This window comes from Falco naumanni, chromosome 3 (genome assembly GCF_017639655.2).
Source record: "Falco naumanni isolate bFalNau1 chromosome 3, bFalNau1.pat, whole genome shotgun sequence".
Classification (NCBI taxonomy): domain Eukaryota; kingdom Metazoa; phylum Chordata; class Aves; order Falconiformes; family Falconidae; genus Falco; species Falco naumanni.
The window spans coordinates 36,179,345-36,193,487 of NC_054056.1; the positions used below are offsets into that span (position 1 = coordinate 36,179,345).

The following is a 14,143-nucleotide window of genomic DNA, read 5'->3' on the forward strand; positions in this document are numbered from 1 at the left end:
AGCAATTGGAAATTTTTTACTATTATTATTTAGAACAGACAGACAAACTGTTCCGTAGAAACAATTCAGTCATCATATTTAGCCTGAGTAAAGAATAAGTAATTTTGTTAGTCTTTTTATGACCATGTCATAGTTTCCACTACTAGATTTTTAATGCTGCCACAGTTCAAGCTCTAAGTGGGTCTGTAGTTGTTCATAACAGTTATGGCTCTTGGCAGTTATTGGCAAATGACCTTTTCTAGGGGGACATGATGAACACATGACCTGATTCTCCTCTGGCCTGGCAGTACAAAACTCTCTGAAACAGGTTTCTAATGTATTTATTTGGAATTGTATATGTAAAATTCACTTTCTGCAGAAAGCCCCCAAAACCTTGCCACTGATTACGTAGCATGACTGACTGCCTAGGAGGAGAATCCACACACAGTAAATGGAACAGACCAGGTAGGAATAACTTTCTTTCAAATAATCAAAAACAGATTAAGAGTTTTGATTTTCTTATTCAGTCTCATCACATCTAACTGTGATTAGATCATTAACAGCTCTCTCAAGGCAGAGGAGTACAGCACCCCTCCTTACAATGCTCTTTAGCTTAGCTACCATGGCATAGCTACCACCTTCAGTAAATGCTCCTTGCAGAGGTACATTTTCAGCACAAGCTGAGGCTCCTACCCAGGCTCAGTACAAACCAGTCCCTATAAGCTGACGAGTTCACAGCCTGTATTTCTGCATAATTATCACATCTAAGAGAGGCACTTTGCGAAGTACAAGTTGCTATTTTTGGAGGAGTCTTAGCCAACTTTCCTCTTTCACAGAGCCTTTTGCATCAAGCTATACTGAAAAAGTCCTTTCACATGTGGTTTCTTGGTGTGCTTGTCATGGGATGCCATATTGATGGCATCTTAGTGAGTACAGCACCCAGGATATATCCAGATGAGGTGTGAAGGAGGCTTAGAAAGAGAAGCAATATTCAACTAAGAAAAGGTGGGGGGGGGGGGGGGGGGGGGAGGAAAAAAAAAAAAAAAAAAAGGAAAAGAAATCTTTTAAACACACTGCCTGTTGGTTTTAGACTGATCAAACGTGAGCTGTGCTTGGAAATCTCATACGAGAGGAGAAACACTTCCCTTTATGATAACTCTCAAATGCTGTATACTCCAGCCAACCTGGCCTTATACCTCCAAGCTGGCTGCAGAGCATCACTATTAATCAGTCTTGCAATGATTTGTATTGCTGAGTGACCACCTTGCCAGCAGGGTTATTGTTTAGATGCTGTGTCTGCACATCCCTTTGATCTACAGTGTCTTCTGCAGTCACCTGCCATGACCTCTACAGTGCAAGAATTGGGGTCTTGTCAAGAAGTACTAACCCTAACTGGCTACTGATCCTGCTAATTCTTAAAGGGATTTGCCCATCTTTAGCACTGAGACAGCTTAATTCATCATGTCATGAGGAGGAGGGCTGTGAAAGTCCACATGGAGACCTCCATAGATGAAGAACCAGATGTTACTAGCTGATATCCAGGCATTTCTTCAGGGAAAGGGGAGAACTGGGCTGGGGCTAGTGAACCACAAAAGTACCCAATCTCCTCTGTAGGTCTTTGGGCACTTTGTCGTGGCAGGAATAAGAAAGATCAGAAGACTATTAGCAAGAAGTAGTGTCTTTTGCTAGTTCTCATTGTGCCTAGACATTCAAGGACCCCAGAATTTCAGAGCTTTTAATGTGTTTTCATCCAATAACCAGCAGGTTGCACAATAACCAGCAGGTTTTCTTTATACTCCTCTCTAATTTTGTGGGAGCTTCCAGCAGCAAGATCAAATCCATAGCTTCACCCCCTTATGCACCTGAAATGACATCCCATCTTGGCCCCATTAGCTCATGATACTCTGAAGATAAATTATACTTGGTACATTGAGGCGTCCCAGCCACAGACTAAGTTGCGCATCCTTTGCAGTGCTCATAATGAAGTGTGTCGTCTTGAGGGCAGCTCGTTTACTCCCCTTTCGGAAACAAAAAGGGAGCAGGTCTGGCAAGAGAGGAAGTATCCTGGTTAGCAGAAAGATCTAATGTTCTGATGCTCTTTTCCATTGTTGTTCAGAGGGACATGCTCTGTTATAGATCACGGCCCTCCACTTTTGGGGGACCTGTTTGGGACCGGGACCTGTTTGTGATAGGGAAAACATGTTTCTGTTTCCTTTTCTGTCTCATTTGGGATGAGATTTGAACCTGGGTTGTTCGTCATACATTCTGTTAAGAGCAAATATAGACCTTAATCTCCCCCTTGCTAGTTTATTGGAGTTGGGTTGTGGCTGAATATTCCATCTTCAGGAGACACCCTTATATATTTCTGGCCAGCCTGCATACACAAGAACAAAATAAATACATTTTATGCATCTGCATGTACTGTCAATCACCACACAACTGCTGAGACCACGGCAGGATATGAGCTGATTACAGCTGATGGCCTTTACTTCATTAGCAGAGGTAACATGGGTTCATGCTTTTGGCTTTGAAGGTCCTGAGTTCAGTCTCTGCCAAAGACCCAGGCTGGGACAGATGGTGCTAGAATAACACTGGACAGAATAGGGTATATTATGCGGTTGAGTGGGAGATGAGCTGCACATATGCTTAAATGACCAATTTTCCTTGTTTCATTTCCACAGGGCTCCCCGCCTTGGTCGTTGCCATTTCCGTGGGATTTACTAAAGCCAAGGGGTACGGCACTGTGAACTAGTGAGTAAAGGAGCTCTTCCTTTTTCTTCCTGTCTTACCCTCCATCCTTTTTGCCAAAATCCAGTCACAACCTGTAGGAGCCAGGGCAGGGGTTAAATTCTGCTGTGCTGCCCATGGCAGAGGGAAACAGGGATGATGGGAGAGGAAGGAGCCATCCTGCCTCCCTGCCTCCTCCAGCCATCAGCTGGCCAAGGTGGGTTGTATATTACTTTAAAAGCAAGTTTATAGAGACTAGTAAGATTTAACTGTTGTGTATATGACATAACTTTGATGTATGTACCTTCTACTTAGAGATTTTTTAATTTTATTTTTTAGGAGAAAATGTAGACTATTTAAAGTTTAGGATGTTTAAAAAATAAAAGTAGCTTTTGTGTTTATCTATTTAATCGTTTACTTGACTGGTCCCAGGTTTTAAAAATAGCTCGGCTCAGTCTGAGACACCAGAATGAGCATGAGTTTTTCAATCCAGGGTTTGGAAATTGATATCATTTTGCCTGTTTTCCAAATTCCACAGGATTTGCCTTTAGGAAGCATGTAATGTGGGAAGAAGGCAGCAGTAGAAATAATAGAATAAGATGGTTCAGAGGTAAAAACCACATGATGGCAAGGCTGGAATTACTCAGAGCTGAAGCATTAGTGCAACTTGAAAAAGAGGAAGAAAAAGAAAGTGGTGTTTTTTCACTGTGTTGTGAGAAAGATAGCTTAGAAATTTTATGTATAGTGGCAGCCAAAGGATAATATTTTATGCAGCAATAAATCAGGCCCTTCCCTACTGCAACCCATCATTATCTAAAGCCTTCCTAGCTAGTAGATTGCATCCCACATGAAAAATGTTTAAGACAGAAGTTGGAGATGTGGCCAGTGACGGATGAGGGTTCAATAGGTCCACTGAGAAAATATCATGTGGAATGTCTGCTGCTTCTCAATTCCCACCATATTGTGCACACCCACGACCAAATGGTCCAGGGTTTGCATTTTGATTGCAGGAGACTATTGAAACAGCATAGCAGCATTCTCTGTTTGCTATGTAGTCTAAATTACTGCAAAATACTGTACAATACAGAGGGCTCAGGAACGTGGGTTGGTCAAATGCAAATCCCTAGCTACAATCCCTGAAGCCTGTGCTGGCATCAGGATGCATTGGCCATACCTGTCCTGACTTGCCTGCCCCAGCTCAAGTGGCTTGGCTTCGGCGTGTCCTGGTGGAGAGCGATCCAGCGTGTTGCATGACTCAGAAGAGGACAACGCATAGCCTGGCGTTCAGAAGCGCTGCTGAGATCCCTACTACCCTTTAGCTTTTCTGTGGGTCTGCTGTTTCTGGCACTTTACTCTGTGCAAGTCTGCAAGACCAGTTCTTAATGAACAAGCATCAGGGGAATGGGAAGGAGGTCCTAAATATTTTGGCTTCCTTTCCTGTTTAGAGACTGGTGGCAATTGGTGCAAAAAGCTCTGTAGCTCCTTCTCCATTAATGCTTAGGGTCGCCGCGCGTTTTGTGGTCCACATTGACCACACAAAAGAGCCTGGGCAGGGAAGGGAAGAACGTGCAGGAAAGCACACCCTGTTTCACTGCCCTGGACCACTGCGTGCCAACATCTCCCCGCCCAGAGCAATACCCTTCTAGACTGCAGCCAAAAGGGTGTCAACGCATGACAAAACCTGCTGGACTCCTGCTTTGCTCCCAGATTTGGCACGCCAGCAAGGTGGCCAACAGGCTGCGCTGACTTTCCATCGTTCCCAGGGGATGCTTAACCACACCAGCTCTTCTCCTTTTGCTGCTAATCCTCTGACTCCTTTCAGCCCTAAAGACGCTGTTGCTCCTTGCATCCAAGGGCTGGATGCTGCCTACCTCCCTGCCCAGCAGGGGAAGGGGGAGGTTGAGGAATGGCAGGGGATCCTGTGCTCCCAGCAGGATCTGCAGCCCAAGTGACACTGTTTCCCAGCTCTGCTGTCAAGGTGCTTGTCACCAAAATAGCAGGGGGCCTTCACACCCCATCAAGTCCAGTTTGTCCTCCTTTCACCTCCCTTCCATGCTGCAGCCCAGTATGTGGTAAAGCTGGTGAGTCCCAGCGGAGTTGTGCGAAGAACAACAATTCTTCTCAACCACAGAGAGCCCATCAGACATTCCTAACGCTGCCATCTTGTTGTAATTCCTGCTGTTGGCTTTACCAAGAGCCAGAGCTAAACAGAGCTAACTTGCAGTCACCCCCTCAAGCCAGCGTCTCTGCCCCAAGCAGCATGGATGTCCCCGTGGGTGCTGGTTAAGCAGTCCCTGTCCTGCCTCCATGCAGGGAGAGCAAGTGGGTGCTCACTGCTGTGCCAGGTGGATGATGTGGTGGGTTCATGAGCCATGATGCTGAGCTTAAAACGGTGCTGAGCATCACTGTAACAAGAGTTACATTTGTGCATTGGTGCATTTTAAAACATGAAACAAATATTCATGTGGACCAAGCTAGGCAGGGTGCCCTGACAGGCTGCAGTGCTTTCACAGTTATCCCTGTTTCCTTGCTCCAAAGGCATAAAAGCTGTCTTACATTTATGTCTGGGAATGCCCTTGGTTTTACCTCTCCTCTAGAGTAAAGTCAATATTACATAGGAGTAATCTCAGAGCTTGAACTCAAAAACTTGAAGTTGTTCAGACCTAGATTTAACACTGTCTGATGCTAAAGGCATATAAAAAGAATACAGACATGGATCCAAGCTGGTCCCAGGATGTTTGTTGGTTTCTGTCCGTTGCAGAAATGCGTGAGGTGGCTGCAAAGCTTGGAGCTAGAGATCAGGAGCTATTTCAGCTTTGTCCCTAGCATGCACAGGGCATGCACAGGGCATTTCAAATAGGCAGTGGCAGACTTTCAAGGCACAATGTTTCCATCCTGCAGAAGGAAGGAAAGACACTAGCCCCAGCACGTCCCTCCCTGTGAAGCAGGGGAAAAGAGCTGGCATGATATACCACAAGGGACTTCACAGTGTCTTTGAAAGCTTCTTCCAATCCTGCAATTTCTGATTCCTAGGAGCAGTGCATTATCACCCATTGGTTTTCTTCTGGACATGGGCATTAAGACAAAGCAGGGCTGTTATTTAGCTGAGCACAGGATTTGAACTAAATATCAGTCGTCTTCTCATCCCACTCACAATGGTAAAAAACCTCTGACATTCATCTATGGGACATTGTTGTGAGAGCATTTTGGGGACAGCTGCAGCTGTTGAAGTCATGGTAGCACTAATCTTGGTGTTACAGACTGCTACGGTGAAGCTTGTGGAAGGGACAGCGTGTGAAATGCATAACGTGTCTCTGTGTCACGATGACTGAAACTATTCATCTGCGGGGTACACCAAGGTGGCAACTGCAGTGGAGCACATTAAGAAAGGGACCTCTGACAAGGTGGTCTACCTGGGTCCTAAGCAGGATTTCACCCAGCTTTGTCCTGTCTTTTTTTTTTTTTTTGTTCATGGGATGAAGCTATTCTGTAACGATGAGAACAGAAGTGAGTGGCAGTGTGGAGGCCTGTCCCGTCAGGCTGTGGTAGCAGTCGAAGGGTTGGCTGCATCTCCAAGCTGTAACACGAGAGATCAGAGACAGTGCCCAGTGTGGGAAGGTTGTAGGTAATATTTACCCTTTAGATGGCCAGACTGGGCCACTGGGTGGAAAGATGAGAAGGGAGAGAGAGGTTCAAATTAAGAATTTAATACGTACTGCAGGATTTGGACTGTGCCTCTGTTGTTTTCTGAGTGACGATTCCCCAGCAGCCATTTACTCAGAGGCCTTTCTGGCTAAAGACACTTCTGGAGTGCTGTGAACTCTCCATCTACAAGGAGGGGAGGAGAACACAAGGGGATTTATCCTTTTTCTTATCTGAACAGCATCTGAAAGGAGATTGTGTGGTTGTTTGGAGAGCTGTTGGGGTAGGGTACTTGCTGTACTGCTTGGAGATAATGGAGGTCTAAAGGGCCTGCCACTGCTCACCTCCTGGTATTAGGCTGAATGCCTGAATAATAACTCTCCTTTTAGCTGGTACTCCAGGGACTGACCCTGGACCTCTAAAGCTTGACAAACTGCCTCCTAAAGCTTGAACTGAGTAATTGAGGTTGTGCTACTGGTAGCTGGGAACTCATATCCTTCCTCACCAGACAGCCCACAAAAAGTTTTCTGAGAGCAGTGCCAGGACACTGCAAATTGCCAGGGGTCCTTGTGTGTCATTGTGTCAGGGCTTCTGTCACCCACAGGTGTCTCAGCAGCTTCTATATTAATCTCTAAATTAGTACTGATGGGACAGCCCCAGTTCCCAGCTGCAGTCTTATACAAATATTTTGGCTGTTGCATTGGAGCCACTTAATTTTGCACACGATCTAGGTGATACCTGTTGCTGGCAGAGCTGTACAGTGTAGTCAAGAAGGTGTCTGGAAGTCAGCTCTTCACAGGACCAAGACAAAAGCCATCCATCTCACATTTTTGCTGTGGCAGATTCACAAAAGGATCAGATATTTTGCAAAGAGGTCTTTCACGTTGAACACAAGAGCTGCTGTCAGTCAGGGAAGCACCGCTTAGAAATAGCAGTCTGGAGCTGCTGAGCATTGTTAAACCGTTCACTTACTCCCTTCCAGTGGTAATTTTATTTGAGAGATCTGTGAGGAGATTCCTTGCCAAGTACTGGGGAACCTCTTAGTGAAGTGCAACTATTTATGCGCCTTGTAGGCACAAGGCTAAAAGCATCTCCGCTAGACTAATATATTGCTGGAGTTTGCTGTTAGTTCCTCTTCTTGGGTATCACTTCACCTTTTCCCTTCCCTTGCTGTCAGCCACCACCTCTGACAGCCTTGGGAATGCTTCCATTATGCGCTGTGGCAGGGAGGTCAGACAGTCAGAAGGGATAAGGACCAGTGCTTGGTGATGTGTGAACTCACCTTCAGAAAGCCTGATGCTCAGAGGGGAGGAGGGGCTGCCAGGGACCTGGCATGAACGAGAGCCCTCGTTACACCAAGTCCTCATCACTAACTGGAGTGTGGAACTGTCAGCTTCTTTCTTCAGCTGAGCTGTTGGTTGGAAGACACCCTGGGAAAAAGGGTCTCAAAATTAGGATGGAGCATTGGAGTAAAAAGGTCTGAGCAAGGACTGAGATCTGGGAGCCCTCCTGCTTCCCCCTGCCCTCTCCTTGCATTTAGGGAGACCTCCAGTTATTGCAACCCTACAAAGCTTCATTCTTATTCCCTCCTCAGCTGATTATTCGTTTTATTATTACAGCAGCTCAGTCAGTTTGTGAGAGCAACTTGCTATCAGGAAGGAATTAGAATTGATTAAATTAACACATCACAGGTTTAATTTAGAAATAAACAAGATGCAAGTCTCAGAAAAACAGAATGTCCTGCTTTCAATTTTCAATTTGAAATACTTTTTTTTTTCTTTTCCCAAATGTTCTGTGTTTTGGGGTGAAAAAATAGCATTTTTTTGCAAGTCAGAATTGATAAAAAAACATATGAGGCTGATCAACAAAACTGAAATGTTTCCAGGAGGGCTTTGTTTCCCGGGAGACTCTGAGAGTCAACATGGGTTTGCTTCTGATGCAGAATGAAACTGTATTGCTGAGAGTACAGACACGTAACTGAATTACTGCAGGGTTAGCTGGGTTCAGAGCTCTAAGAAAGTCCTTGCTCCATTGTGGTTACCTGCTCTTCTCCTGTGGTAAACGCACGGTAGTTTACTGCTGAAACAGGATTACTTCATTGCACATTTTCTCCAGGGTACTGCAATGTCAAAGCATGCAGACTTTCCATGGGGTTGCTGGCACAGTGTAAATTTGCATCCTCTCTTGCCTCGCAGTACCTAGTTTATGTGTCCATGCTTTGAACAGCTGGATTGCCCACAAAATGGAAATTTCAGCTCCAGTGCTGCTGTAACTGTTGATGACTGTCACAGAGCCCCAGGCTGGTTGAGGTGGGAAGGGATCTCTGTAGGCTGTCTGCTCCAATGCCCCCGCTGCTCAGGCAGGGTCACCTAGAGTTGGCTGCTCAGGACCATGCCCAGAGTGCTTCTGAGTGGCTCCAAGGATGGAGACTCCACAACCCCTCTGCCAGTGCTCAGTCACTCTCCCAGTGAAAATTTGTTTTCTTCCTGACTTTATGGTCAAACCTGAAAATCCTGTTGGCTATCCAGACAGCCTGTGATGCTCAGCTCTGAGGATGGGAGCAGAGTGAGATTTCCCCTGCCTCTCTTCGCCTGGTTTTTTTTTTTTTTTTTGTTGTTTTTTTTTGTTTTGTTTTTTTTTTTTAAGCAAGTTTGTTAGTATGGATATGTCTGTGCGCAGCATGTCACTGTCCGGTGCAGTAGGAGCTTCATGAGGACACCTAGACTGTATTCATACTATTTACGTGAGAGATGGAATTCATCCTGCATTTCAGGTAGCAATGAGGGCTTTAAACTAAAGTTGCCAGGGAAGGGGAATCTCAATCCATCCCACTCCTACCAGTTTGGTACCAGTGCCACCAGTAGATGCCCAGAGCCTTGTCAGGGATTCCAGGTCAACTATAGAACACCTGAAAAGCAGCACAAAGGAATTCCAGTCAGTAGTTCAGCTTGATCAGGGCCCAGCTTAAATGCCTCTATGCAAGCACACGTAACATGGGCAATGAGCAAGAGGAGTTACAGATGTGTGCACACCTGGAGGGCTATGATCTTAATGGTATCATGGAGATGTGGTGGGATTGCTCCTGTGAGTGGAGTGTTAGGATAGAAGGATACAGGCTCTTTAGGAAGGACAGCCAGGGCAGATGAAGAGTTGCTGTCACCCTCCATGTAAATGACCAGATGGAGTGCATGGAGCTCTACCTAGGGATGGATGAGGAGCCAGCCGAGAGTTTATGGGTTTATTAAGAGTTTATAACAGGGAGCGCAGGGCCAGATGACATTATAGTGGGAGTCTGCTACAGGCTGGCTGACCAGGAAGACTAAGCAGAGAGGACCTCCATAGATAGATAGAAACTATCTCAGGTTCACAAGCCCTGGTCCTCACAGTGGACTTCACCCACCCTGGTGTCTGTCGGAGGGACAACACAGCAGGGCATAGGCAGTCCAGGTGGTTCCTGGAATGTATTGATGATAATTCCCTTCTCCAAGTGATGGAGGAACCAACAAGAAGAGGTGCTATGCTGGACCTTGTTCTTACCAGCAAGGAGGGGCTGGTGGGGAACATGAAGCTCAAGGGCAGCCTTTGCTGCAGCAACCATGAAATGATGGAGTTCAAGATTCTTAGGGCAGCAAGAAGGTTGTACACCAGGCTCATTACCCTGGACTTTGGCCTCTTCAGGGATCTGCTTGGTAGAGCACCATGGGATAAAGCCCTGGAGGGGAGAGGGGCACAAGAAAGCTGGTTAATATTCAAGGATCGCCTCCTGCAAGCTCGGGAACAATCCGTCCCAGCAAAGAGGAAGTCAGGCAAAACCACCAGGAGATCTGCATGGATGAACAAGGAGCTCCTGGACAAACTCAAACACAAAAGAAAGCTTCCAGAGGTAGCTTGGGAGGAATACAGAGAAATTGTCTGAGCAGCCAGGGATCAGGTCAGGAAAGCTAAAGCCCTGAGAGAATTAAACTTGTCCGGGGATGGGAAGGGCAACAAGAAAAACTTCTATAGGTACATTGGTGATTAAACGAAGACTAGGGAAAGTGTGAGCTGTCTCTGAAAGGAAACAGGAGACCGACCTGGTTACTCAGGATATGGAGAAGGCTGAGGTCCTCATTTGTGTCAAGCATTTGACACTGTCCTGCATGACATTCTTGTCTCTAAACTGTAAACATGGATTTGATGGAGGGACCACTTGGTAGATAAGGAATTGGCTGCATGGTTACACTCAAAGAATTGCAGTCAATGGCTCAATGTTCAAGTGGATACCAGTGATGAAGGATGTTCCCCAGGGGTCAGCATTGGAACCAACTCTGTTTCACATCTTTGTTGTTGACGTGGATAGTGGGATTGAATGCACCCACAGCAAATTTCCTGACAACACCAAGCCAAGTGGTAGGTTGACATGCTGGAGGGAAGGGATGCCATCCAGAGGGACCTTGACAGGCTTGAGAGGTGGGCACGTGTGAACATCATGAAGTTCAACAAGGCCAAGTGCAAGATCCTGCACATGGGTTGGGACAATCCCAAGCACAAATACAGGCTGAGTGGATTGAGGATTAAGAGAAGTCCTGAGGGGAAGGGCTTGGGGTCATGGGTTGAGAAGAAGCTCAACATGACCTGGCAATGTACATTTGTAGCCCAGAAATCTGACTGTATCCTAGGCTGTGTCAAAAGAAGTGTGACCAGCCAGTCAAGGGAGGTGATTCTGCCCCTCTACTCTGCTCTACAGAGACTTCCCCCTGGAGTACTGTGTTGTGCCCTGGGGCCCCCAACATAAGAAGAATGTGGACCTGCTGGAGCAAGTCCAGAGGAGGGCCACGGAGATGGTCAGAGGGCTGTAGCACCCCTGCTATGGAGACAGGCTGAGAGAATTGTGGTTGTTCAGCCTGGAGAAGAGAAGGCTCCAGGGAGACCTTCCAGTAACTAAAGGAGAACTACAAGAAAGCTGGAGAGGGGCTTTTCACAAGGGCACATAGTGAAAAGACAAGGGGTAATGCCTTTACACTTTAAAGAGGGTAGATTTAGATTAGATATAAGGAAGAAATTCTTTACTGTGAAGGTGCTGAGGCACTGGAATAGGTTGCCCAGAGAAGCTGTGGATGCTCCCTCCCTGGAAGTGTTCAAGGCCAGGTTGGATAAGGCTTTGAATGACTTGGTTTAGTGGAAGATCTCCCTGCTCATGACAGGGGGGTTGGAAGTAAATGATCTTTAAGGTCTCTTCCAACCCAAACCATTTTAGGATTTTATGATTCTATAATCTCTCCAGTGATGTCTCCATCTGGGTTAGGTGCGCTGCTTAATTGGATGGTGAAGATCTGGTCAAGGCAGTCAAGGGAGTTCAGGATGTGATTCGTCTGATTGAAAGTAGATGCCTCATCCCGGAGTCTTTTAGTTGAATCTCTGCTGACTAGAAATATCATAAAGGGTGACTGGGTCTGTGGTAGAACCAATAGGGCCTATGTCAGCATTTAGATGAGCCCCTTCAGTTTGTGTAGGCACCATGCAGTTTAGGAACCTAAATTCCACTCATGGTCAATGGAGAAAGGGGAAGTCCTCTCAGGTTTCATGGTGTGAGGAAGAAGGAACAAGCTGGTTTCCAGAAGATGCACCATACCCCTCATGTTCAGCTCATTCCTTAAGAGCATTCACTTAAGGAGTGCTATGAATTCCCACCTTGCTGCTGTGTTGTCAAATTTCCCTATGGCAGCAAGCTCAAAGGAAGGATCCAGGAGAAGTATTGCCCTCCTGGACCTAATCCTCTGGCAGGCACAGTGGTTAATGAGCAAGGGACAATTCCCACTGTTTTCTAAGTGAGTAGGACAAGAGCATCATCTTGCCAGCAAACTGATCCAACCGCTTCCGCTTCCATTGAAACAGAGCATTACCATTAAATTTGCATGCATTCCTCCGTGCACGGTTGAATGCCATTCTGCAGGCAGACCCCCAGGCAAATGAGCCTTTATGCAAGTTCAGGAGAAAGGGGAAGCAAAACTTGCTTGCTGTAAACTCTTTTTGCCATGGGGTATCACCTCCCAAGATGAACCCTACAGGCAAAGAGAAGAAGCAGACATGTACCTGTCCGTGATGCTAGCCACTGGGTAACTTTCTTTTCTCTCTTCATTTTCCAGCTGCTGGCTGTCATTAGAGGGAGGTCTTCTCTATGCCTTCGTGGGACCAGCTGCTGCTGTCGTTTTGGTATTTAAGCTTGGTGGAAAGCTTTTCTTTTTTCTTTTTTTCTCTTTACCTTATAGCATTTTCCTTGTTCTTTCAATCCAAGAATGCCCCTCTTTATTTCCACTCATGCTTTGAATAGCTTTCTCCCCCAGGAATAAAGAGCAAAGTGTTAGAAGCCAGCAATCTGGGATGGGTTTGATTCTGAAATGTAATATGCCTCGGCTTTCAGCCTTCCATCTCTGTCCTCTCTGGAGCTCGCTAGACATCAGATTAATGTTTTTCCTCTGTTTTGCCCAATCTAGTTGGAAGTGCAGGATGATGGTGGAAATACCTGACATTAACTCCTTCAGAAACTGCTGTTGCTGGTTACTTTCAGACCAGGCTGTGTTTCCACAGCCAGAATTTATTCTTGGTCTGTCCCAGATGTCCAGTGCATGTAAGCCGCTTCCTTGTTTGCAGGTGAAATGGAGGTTTTCAAATCAGTGCTGCGGGGGTCATTTGTGACCCTAAAAATGTCATGTTTGCTTCTATGAGATGGGATGGTTAAAGTGGACGTTCCTAAACTCTATCCCCATCCGTGGTGGGAGTCTGTTCTACTGTCCCCTCACCCTTGGCTCCAACACAGCACCAAAGCCAGTCTTGGCCAGTCATTTCTTGAGTTGAAGGTGTCACTCAAAAGATGACATAACTTTTATCAAGCTTCCTTGCTGTTGAAGCCTCACTGGCCATGAGAAATCTTGACTGTCAGGGTTCAAAGAATTTGAGAACTACTGATCCTCTAGGAAATCGCTTCTGCAGCAATCTCAAATGGATTTAATGCCACATTTGGGCCTCCACATGTAAGTGACAGTCTTTCTCTGCAGCCCAGTGTTTTATCCAGTGTAGGACCTATATGTCCTCTAAGACTCAGGTGCCCTGGGGGGCCCCACAGGAATGGGGTTGTTGACACGATTTCTTTTTCAGATCAGGCTTTTGTTTTGTGCAATGCCTGGAAGGTTAACCACCCCACTGCAGGAGCAGGCTTACAGGAGAGTAGCTACACGAAAGCTATTGCTGCCTCTGTTCTCACTGCTGCCATTGCACATCAAACGACCTTGGTGCCATGGTTTCATCATGATGACAAAGAACCAAGCCAGCAGTTCCCCTCCTCTATAACAAAGCAAGGCTTGTATCAGTTAGGGTCTTTCTTTAGTGGAAGGCTGCGACACGTAGTTGAGCCTTCAGAGAGCAGTCAGCAAAGAGTGGGGGTAAACGGGTGTTCATACCAGCCAGTCATTCAGTCTCTGTAGGCATATGATAGTTGGATTTCCCTCAGTAACGTAGCTGATAGGGGTCAGGGTCTTCTTTATAGCCAGGAAAATTGACAGGAGCATTAAGTGGCTTAGTGCTTTCAGATGGACAAGCTATTTGCCCCAACAACATAACAGCTTATAGCTCTGGCTCAGTGGCTTGAAGGCTCAATAGACAGCAGTGATTAAGAGGGAAGGAGCTTTGGTAGTGCCCAAGAAGAGAGAGTCAATCTGCTGCCTCAAGCCATTTTGCTTTTGTTCTGCCAACAAGTGAAGTAATCCTTCAGCTTTCCTTAGCATTTTTAAAGTGTGAGAAAAACACATAAGCCTGCTTT

At 46.2% G+C, this 14,143-nt stretch overlaps 1 protein-coding gene across 5 annotated transcripts in view; it reads left to right on the forward strand.

Moving 5' to 3' along the window:
• ADGRB1 (adhesion G protein-coupled receptor B1) overlaps positions 1–14,143 on the forward strand; it is a 294,498-nt gene that overhangs the window by 238,315 nt on the left and 42,040 nt on the right. For all 5 annotated transcript variants that reach the window (XM_040588096.1, XM_040588098.1, XM_040588097.1 and 2 more), the window contains exons 22-23: positions 2,661–2,730; positions 12,474–12,540. In XM_040588096.1, the coding sequence (XP_040444030.1) occupies positions 2,661–2,730; positions 12,474–12,540 (137 nt within the window). The remainder of the gene's footprint in view (positions 1–2,660; positions 2,731–12,473; positions 12,541–14,143) is intronic.